This window comes from Schistocerca cancellata, chromosome 4 (assembly GCF_023864275.1).
Source record: "Schistocerca cancellata isolate TAMUIC-IGC-003103 chromosome 4, iqSchCanc2.1, whole genome shotgun sequence".
NCBI lineage: Eukaryota > Metazoa > Arthropoda > Insecta > Orthoptera > Acrididae > Schistocerca > Schistocerca cancellata.
This window is the reverse complement of record NC_064629.1, coordinates 938,138,042-938,152,918: the sequence shown is the minus strand read 5'-3', so window position 1 is coordinate 938,152,918 and position 14,877 is coordinate 938,138,042. Positions and strand designations below refer to the sequence as shown.

The 14,877-nt window shown below is 39.2% G+C and overlaps 1 protein-coding gene across 6 annotated transcripts in view; it reads right to left on the bottom strand.

The window, feature by feature from the left end:
* Positions 1-14,877, bottom strand: part of LOC126185133 (biotin--protein ligase) — a 360,657-nt gene that overhangs the window by 72,194 nt on the left and 273,586 nt on the right. For all 6 annotated transcript variants that reach the window (XM_049927960.1, XM_049927964.1, XM_049927963.1 and 3 more), the window contains one exon: positions 12,329-12,502. In XM_049927960.1, coding sequence (XP_049783917.1) covers positions 12,329-12,502 — 174 coding nt within the window. The remainder of the gene's footprint in view (positions 1-12,328; positions 12,503-14,877) is intronic.

The window sequence follows — 14,877 nt, the reverse complement described above, 5'->3', positions numbered from 1 at the left end:
TACAGGGTTATAAATACAAAATGAAATAGGGGTAATGCACAAGTAGGTTTAGTAATGAATAAAAACATAGGAATACGGGTAAGCTACTACAAACAGCATAGTGAACGCATTATTGTGGCCAAGATAGATATGAAGCCCACGCCTACTACAGTAGTAAAAGTTTATATGCCAACTAGCTCTGCAGATGACGAAGAGATTGATGAAATGTAAGATGAGATAAAAGACATTATTCAGATAGTGAAGGGAGACAAAAATTTAATAGTCATGGGTGACTGGAACTCGACAGTAGGAAAAGGAAGAGAAGGAAATGTAGTAGGTGAATATAGAATGGGGGTAAGGAATGAAAGAGGGAGCAGCCTGGTAGAATTTTTGCACAGAGCATAGCTTAATCATAGCTAACACTTGGTTCAAGAATCATGGAAGGAGGTTGTATACATGGAAGAAACCTGGAGATACTGGAAGGTTTCAGATAGATTATATGATGGTAAGACAGAGATTTAGGAACCAGGTTTTAAATTGTAAGACATTTCCAGGGGCAGATGTGGACTCTGACCACAATCTATTGGTTATGAACTGTAGATTAAAACTGAAGAAACTCCAAAAAGGTGGGAATTTAAGGAGATGGGACCTGACAGAACCAGAGGTTGCAGAGAGTTTCAGGGAGAGCATTAGGGAATGAATGACAAGAATGGGGGGAAGAAGTACGGTAGAAGAATAAGGGCAGCTTTGAGAGATGAAATAGTGAAGGCAGCAGAGGATCAAGCAGGTAAAAAAACGAGGACTAATAGAAATCCTTGGATAGCAGAAGAGATATTGAAAGGAGAAAATATAAAAATTCAGTAAATGAAGCAATCAAAAAGGAATACAAACATCTCAAAAATGAGACCGACAGGAAGTGCAAAATGGCTAAGCAGGGATGGCTTGAGGACAAATGTAAGGATGTAGAGGCGTGGTAGAAGAAGTATACAGAGTTTCTATACAAGGGCAATGTTCTTGAGGACAATATTACAGAAATGGAAGAGGATGTAGATGGGATGAAATGGGAGATATGACACTGCATAAACAGTTTGACAAAGCACTCAAAGACCTAAGTTGAAACAAGGCCCTGGGAGTAGACAACATTCCATTAGAACTACTGATGGCCTTGGGAGAGCCAGCCCTGACAAAACTCTACCATCTGGTGAGCAAGATGTATGAGTCAGGCGAAATACCCTCAGACTCCAAGAAGAATATAATAATTCAAATTCCAAAGAAAGCAAGTGTGGATAGATGTGAAAATTACCGAACTATCAGTTTAATAAGCCATCACTGCAAAATACCAACACGAATTCTTTACAGATGAATGGAAAAACTGGTAGAAGCCGACCTCGGGGAAGATCAGTTTGGATTCCGTAGAAATGTTGGAACATGGGAGGCAATACTGACCCTACGACTTATCTTAGAAAATAGATTGAGGAAAGGCAAACCTACGTTTCTGGTATTGGTGGACTTAAAATTGGCTTTTGGCAAAGTTGACTGGAATACCTATTTCAAATTCTGAAGGTGACAGGGGTAAAATACAGGGACCGAAAGGCTATTTACAATTTGTACAGAAACCAGATGGCAGTTATAAGAGTCGAGGGGCATGAAAGGGAAGCAGTGGTCGGAAAGGGAGTGAGACAGGGTTGTAGTCTCTCCCCAATGTTATTCAATCTGTATATTGAGCAAGCAGTAAAGGAAACAAAAAAATTTGGAGTAAAAACTTTGAGGTTCACCGATGACATTGTAATTCTGTCAGAGACAGCAAAGGACATGGAAGAGCAGCTGAACGGAATGGACAGTGTCTTGAAAGGACGATATAAGATGAATATCAACAAAAGCAAAATGAGGATAATGGAATGCAGTCGAATTAAATCGGGTGATGCTGAGGGAATTAGATTAGGAAATGAGACACATAAAGTAGTAAAGGAGTTTTGCTATTTGGGGAGCAAAATAACTGATGGTGGTTGAAGTAGAGAGGATGTAGACTGGCAATAGCAAGGAAAGTATTTCTGAGGAAGAGAAATTTGTTAACATCGAGTATAAATATAAGTGTCAGGAAGTCGTTTCTGAAAGTATTCGTATGGAGTGTAGTCATGTATGGAAGTGAAACGTGGACGATAAATAGTTTAGACAAGAAGAGAATAGTAGCTTTCAAAATGTGGTGCTACAGAAGAATGCTGAAGATTATATGGGTAGATCACATAACTAATGAGGAGGTATTGAACAGAATTGGGGAGAAGAGAAATTTGTGACACAACTTGACTAGAAGAAGGGATCAGTTGGTAGGACATATTCTGAGGCATCAAGGGATCAGTAATTTAGTATTGGAGGGCAGCGTGGAGGGTAAAAATCGTAGAGGGAGACCAAGAGATGAATACACTAAACAGATTCAGAAGGATGTAGGTTGCAGTAGGTACTGGGAGATGAAGAAGCTTGCACAGGATAGAGTATCATGGAGAGCTGCATCAAACCAGTCTCAGGACTGAAGACCACAACAACAACAATGTCAGTAAAGAAATAGCAGACATAAGGGCTAGTCAGAAACTCCCAGATGACTGGACCTCAGCTGCTATCCACTCAATTCACAAAAAAGAATTCTGTGATCATTTGTTATTTAAATGTTACCTCATACCAGATTTTACATGTAGAAGTGGGGCATCACAGAACCTCTGCATCTCTGATATGGATAAAGATATTAATAAAATTTTAAAGGTTGTTTGAGATCAGGATCCTAGGAATATGTCATAAAAATTTCCGTCATATGTTGTGTGTAACCATCTTGAAATCCTTGGCTGGCTTTTGGTCCACTGGGGGGAAAACCACAACTTTTTGTGGGGTTTTCCAAGGTACCACCCACGAACTAATGATGCCTCCGTAAGTCCTATCAAGTCCACTGTAGACAACATCAAATGCAATAAGAAACAAACGATTTGTTCATATGCTTTTTGGAATTCTACAAATGCAGGTACCCACTATGTGGCTTGTTTGTTGATATTTTGGAGGATGGTCTTAAAAGTTTTGTAGTTTTCTGCACAGGAGGAGGAGGAGGAGGAGGAGGAGGAGGAGATTAGTGTTTAACGTCCCGTCGACAACGAGGTCATTAGAGACGGAGCGCATGCTCAAGTGAGGGAAGGATGGGGAAGGAAATCGGCCGTGCCCTTTCAAAGGAACCATCTCGGCATTTGCCTGAAGTAATTTAGGGAAATCACGGAAAACCTAAATCAGGGTGGCCGGAGATGGGATTGAACCGTCGTCCTCCCGAATGCGAGTCCAGTGTGCTAACCACTGCTCAGCACAGGATCTTGATGCTCTGAAACCTGCTTGAAACCTCCCTAACTCATTGTCTAGCTGTCTCATTATGTATCGTTCAAGGATTTTGGAAATGTTTTGTATGTGACACAAGGAGCAATGTTAGATTGTGGAAAAAAAACCACTCTCTTTGGAATACTTAGAGAACTAGGACTCAACAAAAAACTCAACAGCTTGGTGCAGGCCACTGTGTACGACATCAATAAAGTTTAGAAGATAACTCTCAGAGAGTTTCCCAGGCAATACAGGGGAGATACAAGGAGGTGGTATTTCATGTATACTACAGTATAACCCCGCTATTGCATTCCCGGAATTAACATTTTCCTGCCATTTACGACATTTTTTATCAGTCCCGTCAAATTTCCTAAGCCCACAATGTTAATTTGCACCTGATTTTGCGTCAACATATTTATAATTTCCCGTGATTTACGCATTACAAAAAAAAATTTTGTGAAGAAAAAATGATGCTGGCATGATGTTGGCCACCCAGTAGTAGTTAAAATTATTATGTGATTAAGTTTCTTGACACCAGGGCACTCTATCCAGCAGATCTGAACTGGTAAATGTGTAAAAGTTGGAACAATTCATGCCATATCTCCCACCGCTGCCTAGCTCTACTTGGCGTGGTGGCTGATGGGAGTAACTAGGTTTGTTCGAATGAAGATATCATGATCAATCACAAGCATTTCCAAACTGCCTCTACTGCACAAACACAGTTTCGTGATTGTTGTGATCATCATGACACCTTTGTCGAACCATATTTAGCGTGTTTTGGTGTATGGCCACTTGGAGCGGTAGTTGACACCGTAATTCACTTTGCGTTGCTCAAATGCTTTTAGTTTAAACATAGCGCTGGTTGCATATTTTATTCATGGTGAGCAAAACGTGTTTCAAGGATTTATTCTTGTTGTCAAGTGAAGTATTTATGTATGCATTTTTTGTGATTTTACACAAACAAACAATGTGACTAATAAAGTTTGTGTGTGTGTCTGGTTTTCTACATAACTGATGAGGCACAGTACCTGATAACCTCAAAAAGAAGACTGAAGTGCAAGAGGTGCAGAATAACACATATTCAAGCACCACACAAAATACGTACTTACATATTTGCAGTTGACAACAAGAAAAAATTCTCAAAACGTTATTTCTCATATTTTACCTTTTCCTGGGTTTTACACCTTTTTGAAGTCCCTTGAAAAGTGGAGCTTCACTGTATTTAAAAGTGCCCTGGAAAAAATCCTAAGGGAATGGACCAGATCTCTACTACTGAACAGTGGATTCAGGATGGGAATCAAAGCAGACAACCTAAGGATTCCATACCCGACTTTTGCTGATGACCTGACCATACTGGGAAATGACATGGAGGTAGGTTCAATGTAACACCAAGCACTCCATTTCACAGTAAAGAAAACAGGTCTATTGTTCAAAATCAGAAAGACTAAATTCATTAATAATATTAAGACCGCCCTTGAATGACGAGAGCCAGTGCTACCAAGCATATCAAGAGAGCCAAAACCATAAAATACATTGGATAATGGATCTCAGATGATCTCAGTGGAACAGTAGCTTTTGAACAAAGGAAAATTGAAGTATACAGGCCATATTATGCTTGCAGAAAAAGAAGACCCCAATAAGAGTCCTCCAATTACAAGAGGGGAAATACCTGCAAAAGATAGTGGGACCAAGGATCGTACTACCAGATGGAAGACTGTGGCACCAACCTAATCATGAACTCTACCGACACCAAGAAAACATCACCAATGCCATCAAAAGAAGATGACTAGCTTTATATTGCCATCTGTAAAGAATGAACCCCCGTAGTCTGTCCAATAAAATCTTCAAAGTAGCCAACAAAGATAAAGCCACTGGATCCCTGTGGATCAAGAAAATGGAGAAAAACCTTGCAGAACTTCATATTAGGCAAGAAACAATAACTAATAGGGCCGACTGCCACTTAGCTATCAAAACCAAACCCTTCCTAACATTCCCTACAGCAGTTAATCACAATGAGGCCAGGAAATGGCATCCAGCCACCCTCATGCATGTTTTCCACGATTTCTCTAAATCGCTTAAGGCAAATGGAAGGATGGTTCCTTTGAAAGGGCATGGCAAACTCCCTCACCCATCCTTCCCTAATCCAATGGAACTGTTGACCTTGCTGTTTGATTCCCGCCCCCAAACCAACAAACCACGAAATGGTCCAAGAAACACAATACAGAGTTCACCAGGAAATTGGTGGGTGAAATAAAACAACCCTTTTGTTTTACATTCCTGTTTTGAAAGTTCCGTAATTCCAATGGTATCTAATAAGTGATTTCGCGCAATACACTAAATGTCATAAAATTTACTATTCCATTTGTTCACTAGTAGGTCATGCTTGTCCAATATATGTTCGCAGTATTTACAAATGAAGCCATAATTAAGAAAATTTAGGTTGGCATTGTTATCTTTCAGTATTTTATATAATATTATGTATATCCTATGTAAAAGTTCTTTTTTATTGTATATGCCAGTTTCAGTATAAAATAAGCAAGGTTTTGTGGATAGTTACTCATAAAAATGTTTAACTTTTAATTGTTAATTTAATAAATTTACACTGTAGTTTTGTTGACTTGATTGTTAACAAATGTATAAATATGAGGAGCACAAGACTCAAGAATGGACAGTTGGAGAGTTTTGAGATGCAACCACTGTGTCGCACGTCTTTGCAATAATGTAATTGTTGTAATACAGTATTGTGACTATGTAGCCTGTTATGTGGAGTGGGCTCCCACTAAGAAGAAATGGTGCAGCTTGTCATAAATAAACCACTATAAAATGACTTGGTACCTGGTTTATTTCATGGAATTCACATAACTTGGCCAGTTAGCAGATGAAATGGACCGAGGCAATGACTACTTCAGCAGCAGCAGCAGCAGCAGCAGCAGCAGCAGGAAGCAGATTACTCTGATATATACCGAACTAAGATATGTATAAGAAATCAACTGAACTATATAAGTGTCACTGCAGAACTGATTACTAAAGTGTAATGTTTCGGAAACTGTTCTAGCAGTAAACACTTGCATTTGTCTCAAAGTAATTCTTTGAGTGGTGGAGGCCAATGTGATCAGTAAGAAACACCCACATGTTCACACATTTCTTTATGTCTATGGAACACAAGAATAACAACCAATTTTTGAGATTTTTTGTTTAAATCAAATAATCTCTTTTCGAAGTTAAAAATTTTCACCCCAGCAAAATTTCACTGTCTTCCCCATGTAACAATAGTAGTTTCATTACATGGGCTAACAGAAAACCTCACAGTACTAACAAGAAAACAGCTACTGAATGTCATCAAGAACACCAGAAGTGAAGATGACAACAGCATAGAAAAATCACAAGCACCTTGGTCCACAGGTTACTTTCTAAAAAAATTATGAAAAAAATTTTAAAAAATAAAAATTTAAAAAATAAAAAATATTTAAATTTTTTGATTCACCTTTCTTATGAAGAAGTTTAAATACAACATATTTTAATCTGCCTGAAAAAATTCCCTGTGTTAGTGATTCATTACATGTATCAGTAAGTTTGGAACAGTTCTCCAGTATTTGTTGATCTTCTTCATTTTCCTGTGCCTTTGTCCCGCATGGGTGCAGAGTTGGCAAGATTATTAACAGATTTGGTATAGTTAATTTAACAGGTGGTTGGATGCCCCTCCTGTTGCCACCCCATTACCTCTGGGATGGAATATGTGCACACCAACTGTCTGCCTGTAGTCTTATTCATGTGAAAGTAAGTGAAATTTATCCAAATGTTTGTGGATCGTGTACCCGAGGCAGAACTTGGGTACCAGCCCGCTATTCATCTAGTGTGATGTGGAAAACTATCTAAAAACCACATCGAGGCTGGATGGCACACCATCCCCGTGTTAATCTGTTGGGTGGCTTCAATCTGGGGCTGGCGCACCTCCCCGCCCTGGAAACACCTTAACATGCATGGCTATCAGGGCAAGTTCTTCAATACTTGTTCATAATTCCATTAATACAATGTGAGATTTTGTTTCTGAGAACTTTTATAATCCTATTTATTTCAGAAAAGGGTATTGAAGCTATTTTAAATTGTTCAAATGTTTGTGGAAAGACAGCTTTCAATATTTCATCTTCAATTTGACTACTTCACACCACATTTGGTGCGCAAGTCATAGGGCTGATTGCCAAAAAATGTGAGCCACAAAACAAGTGTCTCCTGTGGTGTCACTGACAGACACCACACTTGCTAGGTGGTAGCCTTTAAATCGGCCACGGTCCGTTAGTATACGTCGGGCCCGCGTGTCGCCACTATCAGTGATTGCAGACCGAGCGCCGCCACACGGCAGGTCTAGACACACTTTCTAGCACTCGCCCCAGTTGTACAACCGACTTTGCTAGTGATGGTTCACTGACAAAATACGCTCTCATTTGCCGAGACGATAGTTAGCATAGCCTTCAGCTACGTCAATTGCTATGACCTAGCAAGGCGCCAGTACCAGTTACTATTGATACTGAATCATGTACCGTCAAGAGCGACGTTCACCATTAATGGATTAAAGTTAAGTATTCCACCAACTACGTCCATTTTTTCTAAATTCTATATTCCTTGTCCTGTTCCAGACCTCACGCCAGCCTGCGTGAGCTAAAACACGTGCTTTTCGGCTTCTTCTAGTAACAAGGTGTTGGCTCTCCTGCCAACCACAACATTTCCATTCTGGATGGGTCATATCTCCTGTTCAATGTTCTCCCCCTCAGTCTCATGCCCTCAACCTTTCCTTCTATTATTATTTTCTTTAGATTTTCTCCATCACTTCTCGTAATATTGCCAAAGAAATGGAGAATTTTTTGGGTGACATGGGAAGAAAGGTAGCTGGAGTACAGTTGCTCAATAATGGACACATCAGTTGTTCTTTCCACCCATTTTATGTGCAGCATCCTGTGCCCACACCAAAGTCAAAATGCATCAAGATTTCCCTAAATCACTCCAGGCACATGCCGGGATGGTTCCTTTCAAAGGGCACAGCCGACTTCCTTCCCTAATCCAATGAGACCGATGATCTTGCTGTCTGGTCTCCTTCCCCAAAACAACCAACCAACCAAAATGAATCAATATGCTGCTTGCCTCTGACCCCAAGGGCCCATGTTTCACACTCATAAAATAAGACAGAAAACATGAATGTTTCAACAAGCCAGACCTTTGTGCCATTCATTACCACTCTGTTCTACATTGTTTGTTGTTGTGGTCTTCAGTCCTGAGACTGGTTTGATGCAGCTCTCCATGATACTCCATTCTGTGCAAGCTGCTTCATCTCCCAGTACCTACTGCAACCTACATCCTTCTGAATCTGCTTAGTGTATTCATCTCTTGGTCTCCCTCTATGATTTTTACCCTCCACGCTGCCCTCCAATACTAAATTGGTGATCCCTTGATGCCTCAGAACATGTCCTACCAACCGATCCCTTCTTCTAGTCAAGTTGTGCCACAAACTCCTCATCTCCCCAATTCTATTCAATACCTCCTCATTAGTTATGTCATCTACGCATCTAATCTTCAGCATTCTTCTGTAGCACCACATTTCGAAAGCTTCTATTCTCTTCTTGTCTAAATTATTTATCGTCCATGTTTCACTTCCATACATGGCTACACTCCATACAAATACTTTCAGAAACGACTTCCTGACACTTAAATCTATACTCGATGTTAACAAATTTCTCTTCTTCAGAAACGCTTTCCTTGCCATTGCCAGTCTACATTTTATATCCTCTCTACTTCGACCATCATCAGTTATTTTGCTCCTCAAATATCAAAACTCCTTTACTACTTTAAGTGTCTCATTTCCTAATCTAATTCCCTCAGCATCACCCGACTTAATTCGACTACATTCCATTATCCTCATTTTGCTTTTGTTGATGTTCATCTTATACCCTCATTTCAAGACAGTGTCCATTCCGTTCAACTGCTCTTCCAAGTCTTTTGCTGTCTCTGACAGAATTACAATGTCATCGGCGAACCTCAAAGTTTTTATTTCTTCTCCATGGATTTTAATACCTACTCCGAATTTTTCTTTTGTTTCCTTCACTGCTTGCTCAATATACAGATTGAATAACATCGGGGAGAGGCTACAACCCTGTCTCACTCCCTTTCCGACCACTGCTTCCCTTTCATGCCCCTCGACTCTTATAACTGCCATCTGGTTTCTGTACAAATTGTAAATAGCCTTTCAGTCCCTGTATTTTACCCCTGTCACCTTCAGTCAACATTGCCAAAAGCCAATTTTAAGTCTACCAATACTAGAAACGTAGGTTTGCCTTTCCTCAATCTATTTTCGAAGATAAGTTGTAGGGTCAGTATTGCCTTCCATGTTCCAACATTTCTACGGAATCCAAACTGATCTTCCCCGAGGTCGGCTTCTACCAGTTTTTCCATTCGTCCATAAAGAATTCGTGTTAGTATTTTGCAGTGATGGCTTATTAAACTGACAGTTCGGTAATTTTCACACCTGTCCACACTTGCTTTCTTGGGATTTGAATTATTATATTCTTCTTGAAGTCTGAGGGTATTTCGCCTGTCTCATACATCTTGCTCACCAGATGGTAGAGTTTTGTCAGGGCTGGCTTTCCCAAGGCTATCAGTAGTTCTAATGGAATGTTGTCTACTCCCGGGGCCTTGTTTCAACTTAGATATTTCAGTGCTCTGTCAAACTCTTTACGCAGTGTCATATCTCCCATTTCATCCCATCTACATCCGCTTCCATTTCCGTAATATTGTCCTCAAGAACATCGCCCTTGTATAGACCCTTTATATACTCCTTCCACCTTTCTGCTTTCCCTTCTTTGCTTAGAACTGGGTTTCCATCTGAGCTCTTGATATTCATACAAGTGTTTCTCTTTTCTCCAAAGGTCTCTTTAATTTTCCTGTAGGCAGTATCTATCTTACCCCTTGTGAGATAAGCTTCTACATCCTTACATTTGTCCTCTAGCCATCCCTGCTTAGCCATTTTGCACTTCCTGTTGATCTCATTTTTGAGACATTTGTATTCCTTTTTGCCTGCTTCACTTACTGCATTTTTTGTATTTTCTCCTTTTATCAATTAAATTCAGTATCTCTTCTGTTACCCAACGATTTCTACTAGCCCTCATCTTTTGACCTACTTGATCCTCTGCTGCCTTCACTGTTTGATTCCTCAAAGCTACCCATTCTTCTTCTACTGTATTGCTTTCCCCATTCCTGTCAATTGTTCCCTTATGCTCTCCCTGAAACTCTGTACAACCCCTGGTTTAGTCAGTTTATCCAGGTCCCATCTCCTTAAATTCCCACCTTTTTGCAGTTTCTTCAGTTTTAATCTACAGTTCATAACCAATAGATTGTGGTCAGAGTCCACATCTGCCCCTGGAAATGTCTTACAATTTAAAATCTTGTTCCTAAATCTCTGTCTTACCATTATATAATCTATCTGACACCTTCTAGTATCTCCAGGATTCCTCCATGTATACAACCTTCTTTCATGATTCTTGAACAAAGTGTTAGCTGTGACTAAGTTATGCTCTGTGTACTGTTCTACATTAAGACCGTGAATTTTAAAAGTACTCACAACTTGTGAATCATCTGTGACAGTAGAATCATCCATTTTATTCTATACTGAGCAGTGGTTAGCTTCTCCTGTTTACATTTTACAATATTCCAAAGCTCTTTTAATCCTATGCCCAGAATTATTAATTTCTGTCATACTTCTGGACACCATAAAATACTTTTTCCTAATACAGTCCAATAATGCAAGTAATACAGGATCTTTACTGTTTCCAGAAATCTGTATTTTAATCATTAAGTTACTCATTTCTGACTTTTTAAGCAACTGTGAAATGGTATCTCTACAAACTTCCAATGTTTGTAACCTGAAATGTAAACATGGTATGCAACTGACAAATGTTACTCTTTCATGTGAAAATGAAAATATTTTTCTTTCCATGGCTTATTTATCATTTCTCTTCCATATGTCCTTACAAATATTTCCTCAAATTTTCACTATTCCATGATCACTTGTTTTCCATGGGTGCCCCATCAAGTAGTGAAAGTTCAACTACAACCACCCTGTACATCAATTTACCCATTCATATATCTTTCCATTTACCTCATCCCATTTCAACTCTTTTAAATTATTGTTGAATTGTTGTACCCTGCAATCATTATTAAGCCTCAATGTTTTGTATAGACATGTTTCAGAACTGTATTTTCATTATGTGTCCATCATGATTAAACAGTGCACTAACAATGTGACAAACAATTTTTTTTCCAGAATGAACACTGTCAATGAATATATTATCAATCAAGGTGCAGTTATATTGTTGTGCACATGCTGGTAAACACAATACTGGAATAATATTGTAAGTCATGGATTCCATTGTAATCTTAAGAAATCTACACTAACACATTCCAAACTATTGGTTCTCCTTGTGGCTTCAAATAGTTCATTAATGAATATACATTTCTCATAAAGAAGTGAACATTTTCCAGTGAGAATTTGTACAGTGCTACAATTACAAGACAAGTATTCAACAGAAGAAACCTATGAGGTCATGATTTATAGGTTCTGATCTATACAAAAACTGTTTCAATATTTTTGGCCTTTTTTATCTGATGTTAACTCCTGTGGTTTTTTCCCATATTGGCTCTACATGAAAGTAAAGATACACCATAACTACTTTTGTTTAACTGCTCAATCCCTATGGCTATATGCTGTTCAGAAAGACATAGAACATCTATCGCTCCTGAATGCTTTAGATCTTCGAAATGTAAAAGAAACTTGTCTATCCAGTTCCTTAAACCCCTAAAGTTCTTTTGGAACTAACTAATCAAAGTAAGTATTCACGCTTCATTCAAAAACAATAAAAAATATTATGTCAATATTTTTACATTTATGAGATGAAGTTAAGTAACCTTAACTTAATTGCATTTAATAAAATATCACTTCCACATAGATTATGAATTTTACCTGGAAATACTCAATTTCTGAGAAACCATGAGGTGTTCCATACATAAATACTGGTAGAAATTTTTCTGAAGCAGCTGCAGGCTCCAGTTCTGTTTTATAAACACGAAGGTCCAATTTTGGAAGCCTCAAAATGTTATCTTTTTGGAATAAGTATTTTAAGAAACATTCTTTTACCTATAAAAAAAGACAATTTACACTGTTAACATTACTAATCACATTTTTGGTATATTTATATAATTATAAATAATTTATAAACTCTCCACCCAATCCACCTGACAATGCCTCACCCTGGTTGAGCTGCAGTGCTGGCCCACTGTAACCTGCTGGGACAATGTAGCAATACAGGTGTATGGGTGTGTACGTGTATGTGTATTCTATAGCTCCAAAGAACAGTCTGTCCAAAAGCTAGCAATGTTCTCAACATTGTTTACATGTTTATCAACAACTCCATGTCTCAACTATTTGGTAACAGTCAGTTTGTGGTACCTTGTTTGTAACTGCAGCACAATGAGTATTTCACCTTCACTAATGCCAAATTAATGAGTTCTAGTAAACCCACTGCATGTACAAATGGAATTCAACTCTTATTTAATCTGAAACCTATGTGGTGCCATTGCAGGCTCTAGTGAAATACCTTTAGAAACTTACCAAGAACTTTTTGAATTCATGTCACACAGAATCGCTGCTGTATTGCAATCCGAGTATGGACCATAACATTATTAAGCAAGTGGTCATAACGTTTTGGTTCATCAGCGTATATAGTGAGGAATATAGTAGAGCCCATTTTTGTTCTTCTATCTGCTTAATTACAATTCTGTCTGTACTTTGGCCTGTGGTCTCGTAGACTTCCTGGACTCAGGTTACATTGTGATTGTTGGCTGGTCACAATGAGAGTTTCATGCTGACAACCTTTGTGCTCAAACTTGATGATGAAAGGATTGGGATTAGAGCAGATCATTACTGTGTTGTTGACATACCTGTGTGGCGTTACTGTCACGATTAATATATACGGCATTTTGGAGGCACATTTACTTCGCATTAATGTAAGACCTGAAACAGCTGACACAGGTAGGGATTCATGTGAGGTTTTTCTGAACTGTTATTTTGAAAATGACTTAGAGCAGTGTATTCTAAAATCAAACAGTGAGGGTAGCAACTTAGATGTCTTAGTAGATAATACACCTGAACTTTACAAATCAGTTAACATACAGCAGGTGATCAGTGACCATAAGGCTGTTGTAGCATCAAAGGCTACAGGTGCTAATAGAAATATTAATAAAATAGAATAATAGAAATATTAATAAAAATATTAATAAAAGTAGGATAATAACTTTGATTGGCAAGTGTGATGGGAAAAAAAGAAATTGTTGGTTACCTGGATAGGTACAAAATCAAACATTCAACTCTGGGGATAAGGATATACATACATCAAAAAGAGTTTTGCATCACCTTGGTTCTGAGAGTTCCAATTGGAATAGAGATCAACATAAACATCATTTCCTCCCTTTTTATTGCTAATTAAAACCACACACTGCATGTTGTACCACCATACATTGAGACCTTCAAAGGTTTTGGTCCAGATTGCTGCACACACTGGTACCTCTAATACCCAGTAGCACGTCCTCTTGCATTGATGCTTGCCTGTATTCATCATGGCATACTATCCATAAGTTCATCAAGGCACTGTTGGTCCAGATTGTCCCACTCCTCAACGGTGTTTTGGAGTAGATTTGTCAGAGTGGTTGGTGGGTCACGCTGTCCATAAAGAGCCCTTTTCAATCTATCCCAAGCATGTTTGATAAGGTTCATGTCTGGAGAACATGACGGCCTCTCTAGTCGAGCGATATCGTTATCCTGAAGGAACTCATTCACAAGATGTGCGCGATGGGGGTGCAAATTATCATCCATGAAGATGAATGCCTCGCCAATATGCTGCTGATAAGGTTGCACTATCAGTCGGAGGAAAGCATTCACATATCGTACAGCCGTTGTGGCACCTTCAATGACCACCAGTGGTATACATTGGCCCCACATAATGCCACCTCAAAACAGGAGGGAACCTGCACCTCGCTACACTTGCTGGACAGCGTGTCTAGGGCATTCAGCCTGACCATGTTGCCTCCAAACATGTCTCCAACGATTGTCTGGTTCAAGGCACATGTGACACTCATCGGTGAAGAGAATGTGATGCTGATCCTGAGCAGTCCATTCGACATGTTGGTCAGCCCATCTGTACTGTGCTGCATGGTGTCGTGGATGCAAAGATGGACCTTGCCATGGACGTCAGGCATGAAGTTGCACATCACGCAGCCTACTGCACACAGTTTGAGTCTTAACATGATGTAGTGTGGCTGCACAAAAAACATTATTCAACATGGTGGTGTAGCTGTCAGGGTTCCTCCGAGCCATAATCCATAGGTAGTTGCCCTTGGGCAGCCTTAGTGAGGCATGTCATCTACAGTTCCTGTCTCTCTGTATCTCCTCATGTCTGAACAACATTGCTTTGGTTCACTCCAAGATGCCTGGACACGTCCCTTGTTGAGAGCCCT